General features: G+C 44.2%; 1 protein-coding gene across 6 annotated transcripts in view; it reads left to right on the plus strand.

Moving 5' to 3' along the window:
• SEC16A (SEC16 homolog A, endoplasmic reticulum export factor) overlaps positions 1-26,144 on the plus strand; it is a 300,868-nt gene that overhangs the window by 117,420 nt on the left and 157,304 nt on the right. For all 6 annotated transcript variants that reach the window (XM_069241597.1, XM_069241599.1, XM_069241601.1 and 3 more), the window contains exons 15-20: positions 14,500-14,611; positions 15,908-16,013; positions 19,379-19,519; positions 20,733-20,846; positions 24,215-24,419; positions 24,569-24,823. In XM_069241597.1, the coding sequence (XP_069097698.1) occupies positions 14,500-14,611; positions 15,908-16,013; positions 19,379-19,519; positions 20,733-20,846; positions 24,215-24,419; positions 24,569-24,823 (933 nt within the window). The remainder of the gene's footprint in view (positions 1-14,499; positions 14,612-15,907; positions 16,014-19,378; positions 19,520-20,732; positions 20,847-24,214; positions 24,420-24,568; positions 24,824-26,144) is intronic.

The raw sequence follows: 26,144 nt of genomic DNA on the forward strand, positions 1-26,144 counted from the left end.
TTTTATGGTGGATGCTGTCTTCTTCCAAGAGCAACGGATGCCAGCCAAGCGTCCATTTCACTGGAATGGACATGACGGTGTTGCATCTCTGGTCATATTTCATTTCGTTTTCAGACCAGTAGCACTTAGTTCTGGTTTTGTAACCTGTGCATCTTTTTTCTCAAATAATCTGCTGATGTGCATTGGAACTTTGACATAAATATTTGGGCTTTGAGGTTTCTTTTACAGTTTAATCAGAAAATCATTGTAAGTAGTACTGTCTGTTAAAAAAATTAAAAAAATAAAAATAGTACTGTGCTACAGTCCCTTGAACATTTATTTACTGAAAATTACTTCTACTGGTAAAGCTCGTAGTAACAACACTGGGTCTTAGTAACATGGGTAAATAATTCAGTCGGCAGTAGTGCTTACAGTTGTGATTCAGATATACTGCTATAGAGTATGTGAAGAATGACTTTTCTAGAGACCAAAGACAAAAAAACACATTTCTAAAAGTCTGAAATTTAGGTGGTGTGTAATTTAATGACCAGATCTCTAAGGAAGGTAGCCTCCGGGGATAAAACCTACTTTACAGTCTTTAGCAAAATAGGTGATAAATGTTGTAAGGATGATGCTTTGCAAGGAGAAAGGACAGCCAAGTCTTTGGAGGACCTTGAAGTAAATCTTGGGGCTAGGCACCAGCTCCACAAATGAAATATGAGCTGACAGGGAGATGTAACGGTTGAGTATCCATGTTCTCCATGCACTGCAGGGTTTGAATGCCAAATAGGGTTGTTTCAGATAAACGTCTAGGGTGATCTAGTTTGAAGGTTACTGATGCAGTGCTGATGTGAAAGTAAATTTTGAGGAAAAGCCTTGCAAAATGTAATTTGCTACAAGGTCTTGAGATGGTACCACCCAATTTTGGAGACGTAGGAGAACTGTCAGTTTGTCCTCAATATCCCTAGATTTCTTAACCATCAGACAGGCAACTGTGGTGACTGGGAGATTTCAGGATAGTTGGGTTGAATTGTATCCATAATTTGACTAAGATGATAACTGGTTAGAATTGCCTCAGTCGTATTGTGAATGAACTTTTAAAAGGTTATGAGACAACCACTAGAATAATTGGAGTTGATGAATCTTGTGGTGCAAATGATGACTGATATAATAAAAAACACAAAATTACAGGTGTTCTTTAATACAATGTGTTGGATACACTGGGGAGGATTAAAGGCTATAGTGCCTACTTTTGTTGAACTTCTGTAGAAAACCACACCCTTGAGTAAAATCAGATCTAAAGTAGGAATACTCAAGGGCAACGAACCTTGTAAAAGATTACATTTTTGCAGGCAGCAGCTATCTAAACTCTCACTCTTTTTAATCCTGTAATTTATTGTCCTGAGTACTCTTTTAGTCCAGTTTAAGATGTATGACAATTAACTCAGTGATTCCAACCCCAGGATCTCTAATATATGATAAATACAAACACACTATCACTCAAATGTCAAATTACTGCCTGGAGCATCATGACTCCTACACTTTTTGAATTTGATTGTACAAACATTGAAAAATCTTGGTGTCCTGTAGCTGAAGGAACTATTTAGAAAAATGGAATATGCTTTTACAGTGATGCTTTACATGCCATAGAGTAACACCATTTACCAGATATAGCACCATTTTCTGTTTGGTAGATGGGAATATAGCTCACAATTTCCTGGGATTAATTTTAGCAGTGCTAGCTAGCAAAATCCATAACAGGACATCCATTTTGGAAGTACAGATAACCCATTCCTTTCTGGAGGAACTGAAAAAGAATGACTGCACAGTCAGTTCAGTTCAAAACTTTATTCGGCAAGTTTAAAAACAGCCATACAAGTACATACAATATAAACAGCATAAAACACATTCCATAGAATTCTGTTTAAATAGTCTAACTGCTCCCAGAAGTCAGAATTTCACCCATATAAATCATCTAACACATAATGGTCTTCCTTAGGTGCACAACTTTTGTCATAAAAAGAACAACGTTAATGCACAAGTGATGGTCGCCAAGTGCAAACAAGTATTTCATTGCTGCCTGATAATTTCTACTATTGTGGACAAGGAATAAAGGTTTAAGATGAAAACACCTGATATTTTTTATAAAAATCATAAAAGAGCATAAAATGCAAGGTGCTTTGTTTTGTCATCCCATCACAAGGGCATGGCATATTATCAAAAGGGCAACTCTTCATTGTAAGAAAACAAATGATCTCCTTTGGTTCACCAAGGTAAGACAAGGTTGACCAAAGGTTAGATTGAGCAACCAAGTTGAACGCACTGCTTAGATCAACAAAGCAAAGGTAAAGGGATCCTTTTTTGGCCCTAGTATATTTTCCAATCAACAGGTCCAAATTGACACATTGTTCGACCGTTCAGAGTCCCTTCCTAAAACCATACTGTGCATCTGATAAAATTGAGTTGTCTTGTGCCCACTCCTCAAGCCTCAATAAAATAATCCTACTCATCAATTTTACGGAATAGTCCAAAAGAAAGGTAGGTCGATAACACTTTGGGTCTGGTTTAACACCCTTTATATAAATAGGTAGAATTATTGAAATGGCCCACAATGATGGAATCTCATTTACTGCTGCTGCATTAAAGACCCTAGTCAAGGTAGGGGCCCAAAAATCACTAGATGCTAAAAAGGCATCTACTGGCACCTATCTGGGCCAGGTGCCTACCAGTTGCACTGATCTGCAGAGCAAGGAGGACCTTGTCATGGTAATAAAGGGGAGAGAGTTCTGGAGTGAGGTAGTCACACAATCCATCGAACTTCCAACCTCCTGATTCCCACTGAAAATATCAGAAAAGTGAGCTACCCAAGTTTCACAGGTACAAAGCATTTAAGCTTTGTGATTACAACATTATTTAAGAAAGGGGCATTAACTGCATCTCAGAAAAGCTTAGTATCCTTCAATTCATCAACCTGTTTAAGTTTAACCCATGCCTCTTCCTGTAAAACACTCTTCCTCGCTGCTGGTGTCTGTTTGTAGGGTTTACCTAATAGACACAGCATTTCCAGGTGTGCTATGTAGAGCCTCTTTCAAACGCTGAAAGGCCTGGGTAGATGAATGGTCAAACAACCCATGATTATTAACTCTAGTAGATCTTGGAGCCCAAATCAACAGAGAACTGATACAACCAATAACCTGACTGAAGCTAGACAACAATTTTCCATGATCCACCACCTCCCCAGTCAGTAATTACCTTCCTCTATTTTCTTGGTTGCTACTGATTGTAAGATATTGTTAGGCTCTGTTCCTGTCCATTTAATCCTTACGCTATGAGGCCTAACTGGAGTGATATTGAGAATGATGGTAGGTATCGCACAATTGTTATCCCAGAAAAAAAGTGGTAACGTAATAGGGTTATGATCACTTATGGCAGTGCTGATGGTATTAAACATGCCAGCCAGATCAAGGGCAGAGACGGATACCAAAACATGGTCAATAACAGTACTGGCATTTCTGCCAACAAAGGAACGGATCTGCTGCCCATTAGATCCCGTTCACAATCCAACAATAGGAGATCATATTTGTACATGATCAAATTCAATACATTCCCATCATCATTGTGGCAAAAATGGGTAATACTTCCTCATCGAAACTAGAATAACCACATATTTTGTTTGCAGGGAGGGGGCATTGCTGTATATTAAAATTGTATAACAGTTCCTTGCTTCGCAGATGCCGGTAGAAAAAAGCTAAAGGAAGTAATGCTATGTTCCTTGCAAGTGGAGTGATTGTGCAGTCAGTTCTTATCTAGGTTGAGGGCAGTCATTTAAGATGTCCTCCGTGAATTCAACAATGTTTTAATTTAACATGTCGTGTGACACAATATGTGAGGTCATAAGCAGTGCATTGTGGGGACACAAGTTATAGTTAGTTCTGTAAACTGTAATCGGTGAATTTCAGGGGTTATTTTGTTTTTTAAATGTCAGTTTTTGTATTATATCAACGCCTTACTATATTTTACCGAGTGGCGGTTGTAGTTCTAGTTAGGGTTGGGTGAAAATGCATTTTTTGTGTTGCTAATAACTTTGGCATCGTTTTGACAAATCTTCACAAAACTTTCCAAAAATTGCTCTCTTTTGCCTTGTTAGCGCATGGAAAGTTTGGGGTGATCCATAAAGCGGGGGTTGAGGGGGGGGGGGGAAGTGGGGGAATCACAGTGTGTTCTCCCTTTTCATTTCCCACAGGAATTTTAGACACAGCTATGGATTTACACCAAATTTGACAGAAATCTAGCTCTACGTCCAGAAAGAGTACTTTTTCCGTGATGGTGTAAATCCATTCAGTAGTTTTTGAGCAATTAATGATAAAATAACTTAGTATATGTAAGACGCAGAGACTCCACGGATCCTGACAGATATCAAACTGAGATTTGTTTGACTGCCACCACCTCAACCAGAAACTGGTGGCAGTAGTCTTAGGACTCTGGACTTGTTCCACAGTCCTAAAAAAGTAAATAAAAAGGAAATCAGGGGGCAGGGCAGGAACACTCTTGACCCCCTAGGTCTGTTAGTGGGGTCCTAGGGGGATTCCACCAGGGGCTCAAAACGTTTAAAAAAAAAAAAAAAAAATGTTTGCAGCAAAGTCGGTGGGACATTTTTATGGAGGCCCCCTCTCCCCCAAAGCCGATTTCAGCCACAGGGACCCCATCCCCAAGGCTCTGCTGCGTTAAGGGGGAGGTGTAAAGAAATGGCTCCCTGTTGCAGTTACCCCCCACTTTTTGCCTGATACTGATGCTGACTTGACTGAGAAGTGTGCTGGGACCCTGCTAACCAGGCCCCAGCACCAGTGTTCTTTCACCTAAAATGTACCATTGTTTCCACAATTGGCACAACCCTGGCACCTAGGTAAGTCCCTTGTAACTGGTACTACCTGATGCCAGGGAAGGTCTCCAAGGGCTGCAGCATGTCTTATGCCACCCTAGGGACCCCTCACTCAGCACAGACACACTGCTTGCCAGCTTGTGCGTGCTGGTGGGGAGAAAATGACTAAGTCGACATGGCACTCCCCTCAGGGTGCCATGCCAACCTCACACTGCCTGTGGCATAGGTAAGTCACCCCTCTAGCAGCCCTTACAGCCCTAAGGCAGGGTGCACTATACCCCAGGTGAGGGCATAGGTGCATGAGCACTATGCCCCTACAGTGTCTAAGCAAAACCTTAGACATTGTAAGTGCAGGGTAGCCATAAGAGAATATGGTCTGGGAGTCTGTCAAAAACGAACTCCACAGCTCCATAATGGCTACACTGAATACTGGGCAGTTTGGTACCAAACTTCTCAGAATAATAAACCCACACTGATGCCAGTGTTGGATTTATTAAAAAATGCAAACAGAGGGCATCATAGAGATGCCCCCTGTATTTTACCCAATTGTTCAGTGCAGGACTGACTGGTCTGTGCCAGCCTGCTGCTGAGAGACGAGTTTCTGACCCCATGCGGTGAGAGCCTTTGTGCTCTCTGAGGACAGAAACAAAGCCTGCTCTGGGTGGAGGTGCTTCACACCTCCCCCCTGCAGGAACTGTAACACCTAGCAGTGAGCTTCAAAGGCTCAAGCTTCGTGTTACAATGCCCCAGGGCACTCCAGCTAGTGGAGATGCCCGCCCCCTGGACACAGCCCCCACTTTTGGCGGCAAGTCCAGGAGAGATAATGAGAAAAACAAGGAGTCGTCACTGGCCAGTCAGGACAGCCCCTAAGGTGTCCTGAGCTGAGGTGATTCTGACTTTTAGAAATCCTCCATCTTGCAGATGGAGGATTCCCCCAATAGGAATAGGGATGTGCCCCCCTCCCCTCAGGGAGGAGGCACAAAGAGGGTGTAGCCACCCTCAAGGACAGTAGCCATTGGCTACTGCCCTCCCAGACCTAAACACACCCTTACATTTAGTATTTAGGGCTCCCCAGAACCTAGGAAACTAGATTCCTGCAACCTAAGAAGACGAGGACTGCTAAGCTGAAAAACCCTGCAGAGAAGACGGAGACACCAACTGCTTTGGCCCCAGCTCTACCGGCCTGTCTCCCCACTTCTAAAGACACTGCTCCAGCGACGCTCTCCCCAGGGACCAGTGACCTCTGAATCCTCAGAAGACTGCCCTGCTCTAGAAGGACCAAGAAACTCCCGAGGACAGCGGCTCTGTTCATCCAAGACTGCAACTTTGTTTCCAAAGGAGCAACTTTAAAACAACTGCGTTTCTCGCCGGAAGCGTGAGACTTGCTACTCTGCACCCGACGCCCCCAGCTCGACTTGTGGAGAAACAACACTTCAGGGAGGACTCCCCGGCGACTACGAGACCGTGAGTAGCCAGAGTTGCCCCCCTTGAGCCCCCACAGCGACGCCTGCAGAGGGAATCTCGAGGCTCCCCCTGACCGTGACTGCCTGACTCCCAGATCCCGACGCCTGGAAAAGACTCTGCACCCGCAGCCCCCAGGCACCCGCAGCCCCCAGGACCTGAAAGATCGGATCTCCAGTGCAGGAGTGACCCCCAGGAGGCCCTCTCCCTTGCCCAGGTGGTGGCTACCCAGAGGAGCCCCCCCCCTTGCCTGCCTGCATCGCTGAAGAGACCCCTTGGTCTCCCATTTATTTCAACGACAAACCTGACGCGTGTTTGCACACTGCACCCGGCCGCCCCCGTGCTGCTGAGGGTGTACTTTCTGTGCTAACTTGTGTCCCCTCCGGTGCCCTACAAAACCCCCCTGGTCTGCCCTCCTTAGACACGGGTACTTACCTGCTGGCAGACTGGAACCGGGGCACCCCCTTCTCCATTGAAGCCTATGCGTTTTGGGCACCACTTTGAACTCTGCACCTGACCGGCCCTGAGCTGCTGGTGTGGTAACTTTTGGAGTCGTTCTGAACCCCCAACGGTGGGCTACTTTGGACCCAAACTTGAACCCCGTAGGTGGTTTACTTACTTGCAAAAACTAACAAACACTTTCTCCCCCTAGGAACTGTGAAAATTGCACTAATTGTCTAGTTTTAAAATAGCTATATGTGATTTATTTGAAAAGTATATATGCTATTGTGATTATTCCTAAAGTACTTACCTGCAATACCTTTCATTTGAAGTATTACATGTACAATTTGAACCTGTGGTTCTTAAAATAAACTAAGAAAATAGATTTTTCTATACAAAAACCTATTGGCCTGGAATTGTTTCTGTGTGTATGTACAACAAATGCTTAACACTACTCCTTTGATAAGCCTACTGCTCAACCACACTACCACAAAATAGAGCATTAGTATTATCTCTTTTTGCCACTATCTTACCTCTAAAGGGAACCCTTGGACTCTGTGCATACTATTCCTTACTTTGAAATAGTGCATACAGAGCCAACTTCCTACAGATGGTAGCCCCCAATCTTTTGTGGCGCACAGGACATTTCCGCCCATTTAGGATGACTTGCCCTATTGTGTTGTTCCTTGGAGGAATTTTGCATCATTAAGGACTGAGGGCAGGCTAGTAGTTTGCAGCTGCTAGTGCTAATTTGCCTTCTGAAAGCTTAGTGAGGTAAAGAATAACTTCCTAGAAGTAGAATTTCCTGTATATTTATTAAAATCCTATGTTACCCTTAGAGGGTATAAAATGAAGTCTTTCAATGGCGCCTTTAGCTGGTACAAGTTAAAAGTTATAGATTGAAGTATGCAATTTATACTTCGACTTTTCCTACGTTCCAGTTACAGGCTGACCAGCAAAAATGTTGTCTTAGGCCTGGTAGCAGGGGGAGCATGTCATTCCTAATGTCACACGTTAGCTTTTCGTCAACAAGAAGTGCTTATTTAATATTTAAAATCAGGATTTCTATAATTGGCAAGGCTGTAAAGTGTGTCTTATGTTTTTTATTCTAAAAATGCTAAATAAAGTTGTAAAGACAGGTGATTTTGACAGGTTTGGGTAGCAGGGTTCAAGTTGCTGCTGTCGGGCTGCACAGGGTGGGCTTGAAGCGATATTTGTAGTGCCACTGTAGTGGATGCTGTTGTCCACAAGTAACATTTAGCTTGCCATGCCATATGGCATTTCTGCACAATATACTATGGCCTCATAGGAAAGATAATATGCCAAGCTGGGCTTAACCCAGCTTTGATATGTTTTATTGGTCATAGGCATATGTTGGTTAGCAGTGTCCCAGTGTTTATTTATTTATTTTTTGCTTATTTGTTTTTAATCTTTTTATTAGTGTTTGTGTAAACATGTGAAAATAACATTCCACTATCAGCAGCAGTAGAGCTTTGACATCATGCATCTTGACCGACCTAAACCTTCCAAATGTGGCCTGGCAGTATTCCACTTGTAAGGCACTGGGCTTTTTGTTGCAGTACCTTTTATTAAACCCCCCCCCCCCCCCCCCCCCCACACACATACACACTTTATACCTGGTGTTCGATGCAACTTTGACTGAAGTGCACTGGGTCCGTGCCAACCAGGTCCCCTGTGCATGTTCATTCTCCCTAAACTGCAGTTGTTTTCTTAGTCGGCAAAAACTTTAGCACCCTCTAAGTCCTTAGCAATGGTATCCCTGGTACCTAGGGCTTGGGGTACATCAAAAACTGTGCCACCCTACGGGACAGCTCACCAAGCACATGACAGGCTGCCATTGCAGGCTGCTATCTTGCTGCATACAAAAGTGAAAACACAACATGTCGCAGAAGCCTATGTGTAAAGAAATGGCTCCCTGTTGCAGTTACCCCCCACTTTTTGCCTGATACTGATGCTGACTTGACTGAGAAGAGTGCTGGGACCCTGCTAACCAGGCCCCAGCACCAGTGTTCCTTCACCTAAAATGTACCATTGTATCCACAATTGGCACACCCTGGCATTCAGATAAGTCCCTTGTAACTGGTACTTCTAGTACCAAGGGCCCTGATGCCAAGGAAGGTCTCTAAGGGCTGCAGCATGTCTTATGCCACCCTAGAGACCCCTCACTCAGCACAGACACACGGCTTACAAGCCTGTGGGTGCTAGTGAGAACAAAATGAGTAAGTCGACATGGCACTCCCCTCAGGGTGCCATGCCAGCCTCTCACTGCCTATGCAGTATAGGTAAGACACCCCTCTAGCAGGCCTTACAGCCCTAAGGCAGGGTGCACTATACCATAGGTGAGGGTATCAGTGCATGAGCATGGTACCCCTACAGTGTCTAAACAAAACCTTAGACATTGTAAGTGCAGGGTAGCCATAAGAGTATATGGTCTGGGAGCCTGTCAAACACGAACTCCACAGCACCATAATGGCTACACTGAAAACTGGGAAGTTTGGTATCAAACTTCTCAGCACAATAAATGCACACTGATGCCAGTGTACATTTTATTGTAAAATACACCCCAGAGGGCACCTTAGAGGTGCCCCCTGAAACTTAACCGACTATCTGTGTAGGCTGACTAGTTTTAGCAGCCTGCCACAAACCGAGACATGTTGCTGGCCTCATGGGGAGAGTGCCTTTGTCACTCTGAGGCCAGTAACAAAGCCTGCACTGGGTGGAGATGCTAACACCTCCCCCAGGCAGGAATTGTCACACCTGGCGGTGAGCCTCAAAGGCTCACCTCCTTTGTGCCAACCCAGCAGGACACTCCAGCTAGTGGAGTTGCCCGCCCCCTCCGGCCAGGCCCCACTTTTGGCGGCAAGGCCGGAGAAAATAATGAGAAAAACAAGGAGGAGTCACTGGCCAGTCAGGACAGCCCCTAAGGTGTCCTGAGCTGAGGTGACTCTGACTTTTAGAGATCCTCCATCTTGCAGATGGAGGATTCCCCCAATAGGGTTAGGATTGTGACCCCCTCCCCTTGGGAGGAGGCACAAAGAGGGTGTACCCACCCTCAGGGCTAGTAGCCATTGGCTACTAACCCCCAGACCTAAACACGCCCTTAAATTTAGTATTTAAGGGCTACCCTGAACCCTAGAAAATTAGATTCCTGCAACTACAAGAAGAAGGACTGCCTAGCTGAAAACCCCTGCAGCGGAAGACCAGAAGACGACAACTGCCTTGGCTCCAGAAACTCACCGGCCTGTCTCCTGCCTTCCAAAGATCCTGCTCCAGCGACGCCTTCCAAAGGGACCAGCGACCTCGACATCCTCTGAGGACTGCCCCTGCTTCGAAAAGACAAGAAACTCCCGAGGACAGCGGACCTGCTCCAAGAAAAGCTGCAACTTTGTTTCCAGCAGCTTTAAAGAACCCTGCAAGCTCCCCGCAAGAAGCGTGAGACTTGCAACACTGCACCCGGCGACCCCGACTCGGCTGGTGGAGATCCGACACCTCAGGAGGGACCCCAGGACTACTCTGATACTGTGAGTACCAAAACCTGTCCCCCCTGAGCCCCCACAGCGCCGCCTGCAGAGGGAATCCCGAGGCTTCCCCTGACCGCGACTCTTGGAATCCAAAATCCCGACACCTGGGAGAGACCCTGCACCCGCAGCCCCCAGGACCTGAAGGACCGGACTTTCACTGGAGAAGTGACCCCCAGGAGTCCCTCTCCCTTGCCCAAGAGGAGGTTTCCCCGAGGAACCCCCCCCTTGCCTACCTGCAGCGCTGAAGAGATCCCGAGATCTCCCATTGACTTCCATTACGAACCCGACGCTTGTTTCTACACTGCACCCGGCCGCCCCCGCGCCGCTGAGGGTGAAGTTTCTGTGTGGGCTTGTGTCCCCCCCGGTGCCCTACAAAACCCCCCTGGTCTGCCCTCCGAAGACGTGGGTACTTACCTGCAAGCAGACCGGAACCGGGGCACCCCCTTCTCTCCATTCTAGCCTATGTGTTTTGGGCACCACTTTGAACTCTGCACCTGACCGGCCCTGAGCTGCTGGTGTGGTGACTTTGGGGTTGCTCTGAACCCCCAACGGTGGGCTACCTTGGACCAAGAACTAAGCCCTGTAAGTGTCTTACTTACCTGGTTAACCTAACAAATACTTACCTCCCCTAGGAACTGTGAAAATTGCACTGTGTCCACTTTTAAAACAGCTATTTGTGAATAACTTGAAAAGTATACATGCATTTTTGATGATTTGAAGTTCCTAAAGTACTTACCTGCAATACCTTTCGAATGAGATATTACATGTAGAATTTGAACCTGTGGTTCTTAAAATAAACTAAGAAAATATATTTTTCTCTACAAAAACCTATTGGCTGGATTTGTCTCTGAGTGTGTGTACCTCATTTATTGTCTATGTGTATGTACAACAAATGCTTAACACTACTCCTTGGATAAGCCTACTGCTCGACCACACTACCACAAAATAGAGCATTAGTATTATCTCTTTTTGCCACTATCTTACCTCTAAGGGGAACCCTTGGACTCTGTGCATGCTATTCCTTACTTTGAAATAGCACATACAGAGCCAACTTCCTACACTATGTGTCATGTTCCCTAACACTCCATGCAATATATGTAAGTCACCCCTCTTTCAGGCCTTACAGCCATAAGGCAGGGCGCATTATATTACAGCTCATGAAGACCACTTTCCATTGAAATACATTGGGCACCTAAAGCTGTATGACAACTCTGTACCCGGCTGCCCCAGTGCCGCCTGGAGTGACTTGTTGTTGTGGTCCTGACCCTTGTCCAATACTCACCCCTAAGTCTCAAAGATTGGTCCCGTAAGTTGTCCAAAAGTACCTGAATGCAGAACTTGTTTTTCCCCCATAGGATAACATTGCAAACCTCAGCAATTGCGCTCTGTCCACTTTTTAAAGTGAAAAGAAGTCCTATTTAAAAACATACTTACCTGAACGATTTTTCTCTATTGACTAACCATATATAGAGATACTTGCTATTTTTATAAATTGGTGTGGATCTCCTTTTTGAGTCTCATTTATTGACTATTGTGTATATTTGTAGAGGTCTTGCACTCCTGTGTTTAGCCTAAGGCTGCTCAACCACATTACCCCTAAATAGAGCACTTTGGGAATAGCAAGCCCTGCCCACTCGCTGGGTAATCTCTGGACCTTTACACAGTATACACTTACCACATAAAGGGCCAGCTTCATACTCCACCACAAGTTCCCCACGGATGAGTGCCCGATGATGCCGAACTTTTCACTGGGGGTCATAATCCTCTATATGATTCCCAAGCATGCCATATATTACTCCATTATTTTGCAGGACAACCCCTCCACTCCTTTACTACTTTCTTGACCAACATGTGCAACTACATATTTTTTCCAGTCACAAAGGTCCGGTGGTTCTCTGGCGCTCCGCTGTTTGGCAATGTTTCACATTGCCACACTTAAGCTGTGCGCTGCTCAAATGCTCCAATATTTTGATGATTGACTCTCACCCTATATGTTCAACATATATATCTTAGCAAAGCCATTGAGCTCCATCCTCTCACAGGTCATACAGTCTGTAATCAGTAGTGCCCGAGTGTTGGAGTTAAAGATTACTAGCAGGTGAGTCCTAAAAAAGACATTGAAAAACTGGGGGTGGAGGCTGAATGAGAGAAAGAGAAAAACACTTTTTCTCTCATTCGGCCTCATAGTCCCAAAGGAGAGACTCCAAAGATATAAATGTCTGTCAGATCACTGCTGCAAATAAGTCGTCCTACTGATGGGTGAGGGGGATGGTAAGGCTTTTCTTCAGTTATAGTTGGAACAAAGCAGGCCCTTTTGATGGTTTATGTTGCATATGCTCTACCACAGTGGTTCCCAACCTTTTGACTTCTGTGGACACCCACTTAACCAATACTGGAACCCGGGGACCCCCACTTAATCATTATTTGATTCCGGGGACCTCTCACTGAGTCATTACTGAAAACTGGGGACCTAATCTGATAATATTATTTACTTTTCTAAGCAGTCACGGACCCCTGAGGAGGCTTTGCGGACCCCCAGGGGTCCCTAGACCACAGGTTCTGAGATGCCACTTCAAGGCCATCTTAGTTGCCTGCCAAGGAAGTTCTAGAAGAGCTGTTGCGTTCCTCTGGTTAGGTTTCATAAATTCAACCATTTGCCAACCATGTGAAAGGGACCAGGGCTCCCCTCTGTTTTCCCCCTCTTCATATTTCCATGAACAGAAGTTGGTCTTCATAGAATTCCTGAATTTGACATAAAGCACTTTGTGCTCACCACTTTTAAGAATGAAATGTTGGTAGCAATTCAGAAGAACAATTGTAGTGCTGTGTAAAGCATCAGGGTGCAAACTGTCTGCTACATGCCCATAGGTTTTCCTCCAGTTTATTGTGGGAAACAAGCAAGACCAAGCCACATGTGGCCTTTTAGCCTGTTTACAGACCTGTAGTGGAAGTTTTGCAGATAGACATAACTGCAAGGTGTTGAGAATAAATGTTGCCCAGTTTAACAGGGAATAGACAACGTCTACATCCAGGAACACAGCTATCCTGAGTGAGATATGTACATTTTCAAGAGATAACAATGTTGACTTGTTACAATTCCTAGCATAGTGGGTGATTAGAAAAACATGCGCAAAGTAAATAGTAAGACATTAAAAGACATATTCTATGAACCCCCCTCAAATCTTTCCCAAAAGAGTGGATTTAGTGTTATTACTGTGACTGCAGAATGCCAACTTCCCACCTTCCTGTGTGATTGTCTAGTGAGTGTCCTTCCTGTTCTTCCCCAGTACCAACTGCAGCCTCACCCTTACTTTCACATTAAAAACCTTTTCTAAGAAGGTAACAGTCAAATCTAAAACCAAATCGTTCACAAGTGTAAAGAAAACACCACTGCCATTCTTCGGAGACCTTCTTGTCAAAGAATTCCTGGGATGTGACATGGATTCAACCACACTCATCAATGGAATACAGGATTTCACACTAAATGGCAAACCCTACCAAATCTCCAATGCAAAATCAAAAATCAGTCCATTTGCTCAGAGTATTGATACCTCTGGATGTACTAAGCGTTTGATGTTTCTTCAAATGATGGTCTGTAGTTTAAGAGATTTTGGAGAACCTTTTCATTTAGTTATCTGGCCACCAGAGGTTGATTTACATCCCCAACCTCCGCCTGCTGTGAAATGGACCTTCTTTGGGATCTTGATACACTGAGGACAGAGACGAAACAAATACCTTTATGATGATCCTTCTACCCCTAGTCTATAGCTTTTCCATTCATCCCGCTATTGGTCACAACTGCCCCAAAAATAAACTGCAAGTTAAAAGGGAGAGCTGGAGAGGGTGGACATCTATGCAGCATATTGGAAAAACAATTGGAGAAACAGTTTGTGGTTCAGCTTCTAGCTGGCAAATGAAAAGCAGATTGGGAATTGAAGTGACACTACAGATTGCAACAAAGTCTCTTAACAGTAATATCTTGTTATGAAGAGAATCGCATAAAGGGCAGACGATGGAGTCCTTTCAAATGATGGAACTTGAAAAGTTTGTTAAAGAGAGCTATTTGGTGTCCTTTATTTGTCTTTTACACCTTTCCCTCCTACCTTAGCACCTTGTTCTTACTCTCTCCTTTTGCTTTAAAATGCTATTGTTCAGTACTGGGCTACATGTTCAACATATCCTCCTTCTTTGGTCTAGCCTCTCGGGGTCTTCTTGATGCTTCGCATTTCTGCTATTTGATGGCTCAGGTTGGTTTTGGAGTTTACACCAAGAAAACAACAAAGCTGGTCCTTATAGGATCAAATCACAGGTAAGCTTTTGCTTTATAGTGTGGATATCTGATGTAATCAATTTGTGAATGTATTTCAGTGCTACATTTGCTACACTGTTGCTTAAGAAAATGGTGTAATCGTTGTTTAAATGTACTTAGTTTTCACCTTTCACCTAGGCCAGCAGACAGGACTGATGTTTCTTTTATAGGATTGCTTGAATGTATTCCATCTCTTACACCCTTGAGTGCATCGAATTTTTGTACTATAAATCAGTGAATCCTCTGCATGTTGAACAGTTCACTAAGGTTTCTCTGAGTTTATTTTCACGCAGTCACCGGCTCGCCAGGTTTTACAGAGCCACACAGATATTTTGCCATTGTCGAAGTGACTAGTTGGATATACTTTGTGCTGCATCCCTTCATATTCTGTTTAGAAAGATTTCTGTCTTAAGGTGTTTTTGTTTTAACGTGGGCTTTAAGTTTATTCTAGAAAGCATAATTAATTATGCTTTTTCGTCACCTAAAAGTTATTCAAGTTTAACCTCCAGAAAATAGTATTTCTGAGTTTGTGGCACTGCACATGTGAACATTAAAGAAAATGTGAACATATTGCCTGACGAGTTCATATGTGCTTCTGCTTGCTAGGATTTTCAATTGCATGGGTATCTTGAATGGCACTCATTGCTGCATATGGTTGTAAAATACAAGCCTCAGCTTTAAGACTGAGCTTGATAATGTAAAAAAATACACTTTGACCTGAGCCTGGTTTTCACCTGCATATGCCTTTATTTTACATTGATTGAATTTTGCCATATGTAAGGATACCTTCTAAATTAGCAGGTGTAGTGATGCGTTGGTTGAAATGTTGATTGTTAAAGGGTGTGGTATGCGTGATTTCCTGAACCTACACTAAAAATAAGTATATGTCCACCCACCTAACAGCATTTCTAACCACTGCAGACTCTCGGATTTTGACTTTATATGCTTGATTGTGGCAACAGAACAGTTGGATCCTGGGCTTCAAAGTGATTCCAGCTAGAGGCACATAGTAACTCTTATGAAATTAAACACCTAGGCACCTTGGAAAAAAGCAATACAAAATCTTGAAGTAGATTGTGGCAAATGCAAAATGTTGATAAGAATATGAAAAGGCAGAAAATACATCTGTATAATGCCATAGAGCTAGTGAGTACTGTTTACCACACTAATTCCTCAGACATTTAAAAGATTAGGTGCCTATAATACAAAACGTAGTGAGGTCGTTTCAGATAGATTTGTTGTTGACATTACATCCTTTTCTGTTTCTATATTGTGTTTTGTTTTTCTTTGGAGTAGTTTACCATTTTTGAAGTTTTCGTCCAATCAAGCAATTCATCGAACGGAGGCTTATGAATATGCACAGTCATTAGGCACCCAGACATGCTCGCTTCCTAATTTCCAGGTGAGAATACTGCATTTGCTGGTGTTAAACAGTTGCTGTCTCATTCTTTTATACTGTCAGGCACTAGTGTTATAGGTATAGAATATGCATGGCACATTCCATGAACATGTGAATCTTTCTTAAATAGACTGCACTTCTGTAAGGAAATGCCTCCTTGGCATGGTTGCCCCCTGACTTTTTGCCTTTGCTGATGCTATGTTTACAATTGAAAGTGTGCTGAGGCCTGCTAACCAGGCCCCAGCACCAGTGTTCTTTCCCTAACCTGTACTTTTGTATCCACAATTGGCAGACCCTGGCATCCAGATAAGTCCCTTGTAACTGGTACTTCTAGTACCAAGGGCCCTGATGCCAAGGAAGGTCTCTAAGGGCTGCAGCATGTCTTATGCCACCCTGGAGACCTCTCACTCAGCACAGACACACTGCTTGCCAGCTTGTGTGTGCTAGTGAGACCAAAACGAGTAAGTCGACATGGCACTCCCCTCAGGGTGCCATGCCAGCCTCTCACTGCCTATGCAAGTATAGGTCAGTCACCCCTCTAGCAGGCCTTACAGCCCTAAGGCAGGGTGCACTATACCATAGGTGAGGGTACCAGTGCATGAGCATGGTACCCCTACAGTGTCTAAACAAAACCTTAGACATTGTAAGTGCAGGGTAGCCATAGGAGTATATGGTCTGGGAGTTTGTCAAACACGAACTCCACAGCACCATAATGGCTACACTGAAAACTGGGAAGTTTGGTATCAAACTTCTCAGCACAATAAATGCACACTGATGCCAGTGTACATTTAATTGCAAAATACACCCCAGAGGGCACCTTAGAGGTGCCCCCTGAAACTTAACCGACTGTCTGTGTAGGCTGACTAGTTCCAGCAGCCTGCCACACTAGAGACATGTTGCTGGCCCCATGGGGAGAGTGCCTTTGTCACTCTGAGGCCAGTAACAAAGCCTGCACTGGGTGGAGATGCTAACACCTCCCCCAGGCAGGAGCTGTAACACCTGGCGGTGAGCCTCAAAGGCTCACCCCTTTGTCACAGCCCAGCAGGGCACTCCAGCTTAGTGGAGTTGCCCACCCCCTCCGGCCACGGCCCCCACTTTTGGTGGCAAGGCTGGAGGGAACAAAGAAAGCAACAAGGAGGAGTCACTGATCAGTCAGGACAGCCCCTAAGGTGTCCTGAGCTGAGGTGACTCTAACTTTTAGAAATCCTCCATCTTGCAGATGGAGGATTCCCCCAATAGGGTTAGGATTGTGACCCCCTCCCCTTGGGAGGAGGCACAAAGAGGGTGTACCCACCCTCAGGGCTAGTAGCCATTGGCTACTAACCCCCCAGACCTAAACACGCCCTTAAATTTAGTATTTAAGGGCTACCCTGAACCCTAGAAAATTGGATTCCTGCAACTACAAGAAGAAGGACTGCCTAGCTGAAAACCCCTGCAGAGGAAGACCAGAAGACAACAACTGCCTTGGCTCCAGAAACTCACCGGCCTGTCTCCTGCCTTCCAAAGAACTCTGCTCCAGCGACGCCTTCCAAGGGACCAGCGACCTCTGACTCCTCTGAGGACTGCCCTGCTTCGAAAAGACAAGAAACTCCCGAGGACAGCGGACCTGCTCCAAAAAGACTGCAACTTTGTTTCCAGAAGCAGCTTTAAAGAACCCTGCAACTCCCCGCAAGAAGCGTGAGACTTGCAACACTGCACCCGGCGACCCCGACTCGGCTGGTGGAGAACCAACACCTCAGGGAGGACCCCCGGACTACTCTACGACTGTGAGTACCAAAACCTGGCCCCCCTGAGCCCCCACAGCGCCGCCTGCAGAGGGAATCCCGAGGCTTCCCCTGACCGCGACTCTCTGAAACCTAAGTCCCGACGCCTGGAAAAGACCCTGCACCCGCAGCCCCCAGGACCTGAAGGACCGGACTTTCACTGGAGAAGTGACCCCCAGGAGTCCCTCTCCCTTGCCCAAGTGGAGGTTTCCCCGAGGAAGCCCCCCCCTTGCCTGCCTGCAGCGCTAAAGAGATCCCTTGATCTCTCATAGACTAACATTGAAAACCCGACGCTTGTTTCTACACTGCACCCGGCCGCCCCCGCGCTGCTGAGGGTGAAATTTCTGTGTGGGCTTGTGTCCCCCCCCGGTGCCCTACAAAACCCCCCTGGTCTGCCCTCCGAAGACGCGGGTACTTACCTGCAAGCAGACCGGAACCGGGGCACCCCCTTCTCTCCATTCTAGCCTATGCGTTTTGGGCACCACTTTGAACTCTGCACCTGACCGGCCCTGAGCTGCTGGTGTGGTGACTTTGGGGTTGCTCTGAACCCCCAACGGTGGGCTACCTTGGGCCAAGAACTGAACCCTGTAAGTGTCTTACTTACCTGGTAAAACTAACAAAAACTTACCTCCCCCAGGAACTGTGAAAATTGCACTGTGTCCACTTTTAAAGTAGCTATTTGTCAATAACTTGAAAAGTATACATGCAATTGAAATGATTCAAAGTTCCTAATGTACTTACCTGCAATACCTTTCGAACAAGATATTACATGTTAAATTTGAACCTGTGGTTCTTAAAATAAACTAAGAAAAGATATTTTTCTATAACAAAACCTATTGGCTAGATTTGTCTCTGAGTGTGTGTACCTCATTTATTGTCTATGTGTATGTACAACAAATGCTTAACACTACTCCTTGGATAAGCCTACTGCTCGACCACACTACCACAAAATAGAGCATTAGTATTATCTATTTTTACCACTATTTTACCTCTAAGGGGAACCCTTGGACTCTGTGCATGCTATTCCTTACTTTGAAATAGCACATACAGAGCCAACTTCCTACAACTTCTAATCAGAATTAGTTATGAGCAATGCTAAAATAAATCCTGAAAATATTTACATTGTCAGAGTCATACAAACACACTTTAGACTATTGTCCCCCAACTTGATTCTTCTATCCTGGTTACTTTTAGTCATCTAATCACTGTAGCTACTTTTTCGCGTTAAACTCCCTTCTTTTACCAGGGAAGAATTTTCTTTTGGGTTGGGAGCTTTTGCAATAACCAATTCTAACTGCACATCTGCCGTTATACTTTTAACTATTTGGATGAAGGGACATGGACGTATCAGTATTTCAGTGGAACGTGAACTTTACTTCTAAATAGTATGAAATTCTGACTCTAGGCTACTCTTACGCATTTGAAATTAGCAGTGTTTTAAAATTGTTTAGCATTTGGGAAATGTATTCAGGTGTGCAGTTAAATGCTCAACACATACACTGTGATGTTTCAGAGTTCCTCTCCTTGTTCCTCAGGATCTCTAGTAATATGTCTCAAGTGTAACATCTCTAAGCTGCGCTTGTTGAAATTATTTTTTTTCTGCAGGTGTTCAAGTTTATTTATGCCTGTCGATTGGCCGAAGTGGGACTTGCTGCGCAAGCATTTCATTATTGCGAAGTCATCGCCAAAACAATTCTGAAACATCCTTCTTACTATTCTGCGGTGCTCATCAGCCAACTGATTGAGGTATTGATGTTACAGTCTCTTAGCAAGAGGATAATATATTGTTTATATTAAATAATGGCCAGAACCCATGTGGTGCACAGTAAAAAATGTCCCTCCCTTACCCTTTTGTATGAAAAGTCATTAATCCTATACACACGTTTTTACCAGCTATTGTATAAAACATGTTTTGGATCATTGTATACAAATTTGAATATGCTACAGCTCATAAAATTTGTTTTGTGCGCCTTATGGTTTTTCAAGAGGATTCAAATGAATATGCTCAGAAACATACTCAACATAATACAACAAATATCTTCCACTTTTATCTGTTCCACTGTTGTTACAATTACTAAACAAGACACTTTTCTTGCTGTACTACGAGAACATCATTAATTGGTAAAAGCAGTGTTAAAGCGAAGATTAAAATAAAGATTCTACAATTCAAATCCTAAAGGGTATTTCCACATTGGAATCACTAGACATTTTCCATTTGTAAAACAGATAAATCAGTAGAATTGTGTCACACTCCAATATCCATATTAGGGGTAAGATACCCCAACTTCGTTCTAAACACTTAAAACAAATCTTCTGTTTGTGTGCTTTTACTTTTTCTGGCTATAATACTCCTCCATGCCCCTCTTCAGTCTTTAACCTGCAGGTGCATTGACTCATATGGAGTGGGATGTCGTTCATGACCCTTTATAAACTCATCCATTTGGAAAACTAGTTGCTTTATAGTAGTAAAAAGTATCTGCAAGATTCATAAAACCATTACTAAAATAATTTGGTAATGGTTTTAATCTGACAAATACAGTTTATTAAATAGTTCCTTGTACTTTAGATACTTGTGCTACTTCAACTTTGCAAAGAGTTCCATCTCCTACCCCGACATGTAATAGTTTCAGGCACAAAAAAGTGAAAGGAGGACTGTTTCCGGTATTGCAGTCTTAGAATGTTTAGAGTGTTGTGACAAACGATGTAATTTGGGCAATGTTTCCATTAGAAAGCATACTCTAGGTTGAAACTGAGTCAGAAAATGAGGATTGCAAGCCTTTTGGTCTTTAGCTAAAAAAATGACTTTTATGGGATTATTTTACTTATCTAAAGATTTGTGCTTGAGGTATGTTCTCATTGATGTTTATAATTGTGAGTTTATGTATGCTCATAGTGTCATTCTCTGGCTCTCTTAACAACAACCATCTTGTTTTTTTTTTTTTTATACTATTTTGAATAGATTTCTTCACAACTGCGATTCTTTGACCCTCAACTGAAGGAGAAGCCAGAGCAGGAATTGTTCATTGAGCCTGTGTGGTTGGTACGACTCCGGCACCTGGATGGCCAGATAAAGGTACAGCGAGAATCGCCCTTTTTTTTCTACATTTGACCTAATTTCTTACAGGTTTATTGATTTATTACTGCTGGCAGGTGTTCAGTGGCCTTGTATTGAACATTTTGGTAGCAGTACTGCATCCCCTTCAGTTCAAAATCATGTGGATATGTAATAATAATCTGCCTAACTGCTGTGCTGTGGGATTAATAATGCAATGGGACGTTATGGCTCTCTTGATCCTGAATGATTGGGAAAGCCTTCATCACAGACAAAACCAGAAAGGACTTTTTAAAAGGTCAGCTGCACTTTTGCAGCTCATGAAGCTGCACTTATAAACCACAGAGGGTAACCCATGAACCCTAAGGGCTGGGTGGGAACTAAATATTAAATACAACACTGCCCTACAGGGGAATCCAACATCCATTCACATATCATAGAACAACATAGGTGAAAATCCAACAAACGTTTTATTCACATACATCTACATTAAAAAACATCTTCCTATAAACAACACATAGGAACAACCCATCTCATAAACATTAAAACCAGAAGGACAAACCAGTGTAGGGAAAAAGTGCTTGTGATAGATAATAGAAAAAAGAATAATAAATATCCCAACTAATCCAAGAACTGTATAAAAATAAAGTCCGTTGGTTCTTGTTTACTGCATTGAGTCCATTCCAAATCATTGAGGAGTATAAATCTCTTCTTTCTGTCCTTCTTTAATATCCTATGCTGTAACCAATCCGAACTAAAACATGTACGTCGACGTTTCGACCCCTTAACATCCTGGGCCAAATCAATGCTCCACAATGGGTCATCTTGAGGACTATCTGATGGGAGTCCCTTGTTGAATCCTCTGACAGTCACTTGTTACATATTACTACCTGTCAAGCAATTGAATCTATTTCTGTTTTTTCAAAATGTCTCCCAAATACACCATCTCAAACCTTACTTCCACGCAATCTTCATACTAATGTATGCCCTCATATCATCGATCACTGTTTGAGCCCAAGCATCTGACAGGTTAGGCTAGGTAGATGATGTCCTTCACACCCTCTGATAGGTGGGTCACTACAGAGAGTGACCAAGCCCCCTCTTATTGTTACTTAAGGGCTCCCTCAAGGGTAGATCCTCAGATTTGGCGAGCAAGACTCTTCAAGGAACTCTCTGCAAGACATCTTTTGCTCCTGGTCTCCAGAACTGCTGCTGATTGGGAGGGCTCCCACTGCAGCATTGTTTCTCCAGCCCCTGCAAGATTTCTGCAGCATCCGTGGCTGTGTATCCTCCAGGGTCACAAGGACTCTGACTACATCCAAGAAGCAAGAAGGAATCTACCTTGGACTGAAGTGGTCATTCCTCTCCATCTGCACCTGCAGGCGCACCTGCAGGCAACGATGACCTGCTGGTGGCTCTGCTCACAGGTGTTGGTTCTGTGGTCCCTTATAGATCCAGCTTACCTTCTGACCAACTTGGGAGATGGTGGACCCTCCAAGGGTCGAGTCGCAATACCTTGCTGGTCCTCCAAAATCTGCAAACTTCCTTGCAACTGCTATTTGCAAGGCTTGTTAGTGGTTCCGCTGGCCACTGACACTCCTGCAATCCGGCGACTGACGTGGGACAGCTTGTTGGAGACTCGAAGGATCTCCTGCACCCCCCTAAACTCCGCAGCTCGCTTATTCTTTCAACATCCTGCAGGAACTTCACCACCAAGTGGGTGGGCATTGCCTACCTGCACTGGCTGGACATCTCAGAATGGTCTGGACACTATCCTCTTCTTTTTCAGGTTCTTTACGTGCAGAATCCACCTTTTTGGTTCCACCGGCCTGGTCCAGAGGTCGCAACAGCAGCCAGAGGACCAAGGCTTCCATTGACTTCTACAAAGATTTCCAACGCCACTTCACTCCTATGCAGCTGGGCTCCCTGGTGTAGGTACTCCGGTCTTCTGGGTATCCACGGATGGAGGGCACTCTTCAACCTTCCTTGTGCTAACTTGTTTCCACTGGGAAGAAGGGTCCTGAATCTATAAAAATCCAACCTCTACGTTCCTGTGTTAGCCTATGGCACACACGGCTCGATAACAGCTCTGCACTCTGACGACTGTAGGATTTCTAGTACTTACCTTTGGTGATTTTCTACTCCCCCAGCCCCTGGGATCCTATCACACTTACCTTGGTTGGGCACCTCCAGTCTTATACCACTTTCTTAGTATATGGTTGCCTATTCTGCCCCCCCACCCCCCCAAACGAAATGTAACTAGCAGCGACACACAATCTTGGGAACCATTGCAATTTCTTTTAATTTAACACTGCCACGAGGTCTTTGCACTGAAGGAAGGTACTCTAGGTGCAAGACCCATCTCTCCCCAGGTCACCCAATCCCGCAAAAAAGGCTGCACAGAAGCTTTCTCTATCTGCAGCTATACACCCAAGATCTGCAAACAGCACTGTGAGCCACTACCTACACACAAATATTGCCTCTGTACCCCCAGACCTCACAATACCAAGGCAGCCAATCCACCAGTCTCTTCGCCACTGGACCTGTCAGCATGAGAGGGCACACAGAACTTGCTGCTAGTGAACTGTGTCAACTCTACCCATGACCTTTACACTTTGGGATGTTAAGCAAAACACACCTTCACCCTTGGAGTCACCAGGGTCCTGGAATTTTAAGAACACTGTTGCCTAATATTCTTACTGCCCACAGCAGCAATGCAGTATCTAGTGTTCTTGGAATTATGACCCCTCTAATAGCAGCTATCAAATTGCATCCAGTGCAATTGCTGAACCTGTGCAAAGCAGCATCTGTGGTATCTAGAATAGCTCACTAACTGAGCATAGGATGCCATGCAGTACTCTGTCTAGCATCCAGCTTCAAGTTACTGCACCACAATGGCAACAAAATGTGGGAATCACCCTGTACAAAATAATCATTTTGTAGAAATGTTTTGAACTTTGGTGGTGATCAAAATTTCCCTTTTGTGAAAAGGTCTTATGAAGTATTTGATGCAAGAAACAGTTTCTTTGAAAAACGTCTGCATCAATGAAAAATGAACATGCTTGGGAATTGTGAACTTGGAGCTTTTTAGTTGTAGTGTCTTGTAAGAAGTCAACCGGTCGTTTTCTACCATGTTTCATTTAACCTAGTTAACAACATGGCAGGTTACAGGACAACAGAAAAATTGCTGGCCACTTGCATTTAACTAGGCCTCACCGTAATACAAATTCAAAAATAACATCTTCTTGGCTCACCCTCCTAATGTGGTTATAGAGAATGTAGTGTCTTTTTTTTTTTTTTTTTTCTTCCTCTTTAGGGTTTGTGCTCGGTTTTATTTGGTTGATTGAATGGACAGCCTAATATTTCCAAATTACTGTTTTCCTTCACAGCAAGGTACTATTGTGTACAACATTGACAGGTCAACCCCCCAGCAGTATGCCTGTAGCACCTCAAGCTCTGAAATGGACCAGGTTAGCCAAACTGACAGCACAGGTGCGCCTCAAGAAGTAGGTCCTGGCATGGAAAATCCACTTTTGGCAGCACTGATTCCAAATATGATGCCACCTGTACAAGAAGTACAGCTCGTTCTTCCAGGTGAGACTGCTCGGAAGGTGTAGAGAAATGCTTATTCAGTTGAATAGACTAACTTGCGCTCTAAAATTATGTAGCTTTCTCATATGAACTAGAATTTGCACCATTATTGTAGTTTTTAATGTGTATGTTGGTATTTTGTTTTGTGTTAGATTCTCAGTCTATCCTTGAGAGGCCACCTTTGCCTATTCAGCAACCACCTGTTAGTAACGATCCTCCCTATCCAACAACGTCACCGACCTTTGCTCCAGGAACTGGCTTTGGACCTCCGCCACCAAACCGGGGCTTTGTGCCTCCATATGCACCAGAGCAAATGCACACATATCCAAGCAATAGTGGGGAACAATCCCTTCCGTCCTCCCCTGGTGGAGAGTCAGTGACTGAACTGGAGTGGAATCAAGACCCAGGTTTGTAATCCACTTATAGTTATAGTTATAAAAATAATGTTTTCTTTGCAACCCAACATAACTTTGAATACTCTCACTCCCCGGCTGCACAGGGTTAATTGTAGGAGGTACAGTGCCAGTTCAAGGGAGGGAGGAAGGGAGGCGGACTGTGAAAATGTGGATGAAAAGAGATACTGAAGGGAGGAAGAGAGAGGTGCTAGTTTGAGGCAGGGATGCCTTTGGTTTGCAGTCCTGCCCTGATGCTTAGTCCAGGTCCATCTGAAACCATTATCTTGCAGTGTGAAAGAGCTTATGTTTAACCTTAGAAAGCTTTGATTGTTGGATGATCTCTGGTGCGTGGTTGGTTTGAACATGTATATAGTTTAGATCATGGACAGTCTCATCGCCAGTCTCTGTGTGCAGACTGTCTATATATTTGCCTCTGTAGCTATTATGTACCTTATACCCTTCCTCCATTTGGTCCCTCATGGCATTACTGATAACCAGTAGCAGCTGCGGCAACTTTGTTTTTATTTTTCTATCCCAAAGTGATTCTGAGCCTCTCCAAGGATGCTTAGTGGAGGGGGAAAGCTGTGCACAACCCACTGCCTGCAAAGTTCTGCTTTCCTATGCCTTCAATAATTCAGCCCCTATGCCCCCCCCCCCCCCCCCCCCCACGCACACACACACACCCCCAAACCCCCTTTTCTGACAAATTGGGCCATAATGTGAATTTCACTATACCATTTGTTTTTAACTAAAAACTCCTTTGTTTACAGGTAGTGTTAAAGAGAAACTAATGACTTTATCCAGTAATTCACGGCCCACTAAAGTGCCCAGGAACACTTTTCTCCCAACACCAGCATATCCTACAAATGCATGTGAAAAATGTGGGGCCCTTACGAACACTAGGAGTACAGCAAGCAAATATTTTAGAGCCATTAGTAAAGAGGCACCTGTCTAATATGCTGTGCCTCAAAGCAAAGGTAGTAATTGAAATAACACCACTTTTAAATACTGTCCCAACCCTACTACTGTAACAGTTGGCAGCTTGTTTGCATTTTGTTGTAAAAAAGCATTAACGTCTGAAATGCTGCCTTCTGTGCCGTGGTGCTGACTTCACACTTTGCCTTGTACTCAAAATCCAGGCAGGCATCAGTGATCACTGATGCTCATAGGGGCCAGGTCTGAGCCATGACGCAGGAGGAGTGGGTTAGGTGGCTTCTTAGTGCTCTGGGCTAGAACAGGATATTTAGTTGGTACTAAACTTCCAGCCAGGCCTTAGACAGAATAGTCCTAAGAATACCTCCATGATCCTGGAGTATGTATATAAAACACACTG

Source organism: Pleurodeles waltl, chromosome 6, assembly GCF_031143425.1.
Source record: "Pleurodeles waltl isolate 20211129_DDA chromosome 6, aPleWal1.hap1.20221129, whole genome shotgun sequence".
Lineage (NCBI taxonomy): Eukaryota > Metazoa > Chordata > Amphibia > Caudata > Salamandridae > Pleurodeles > Pleurodeles waltl.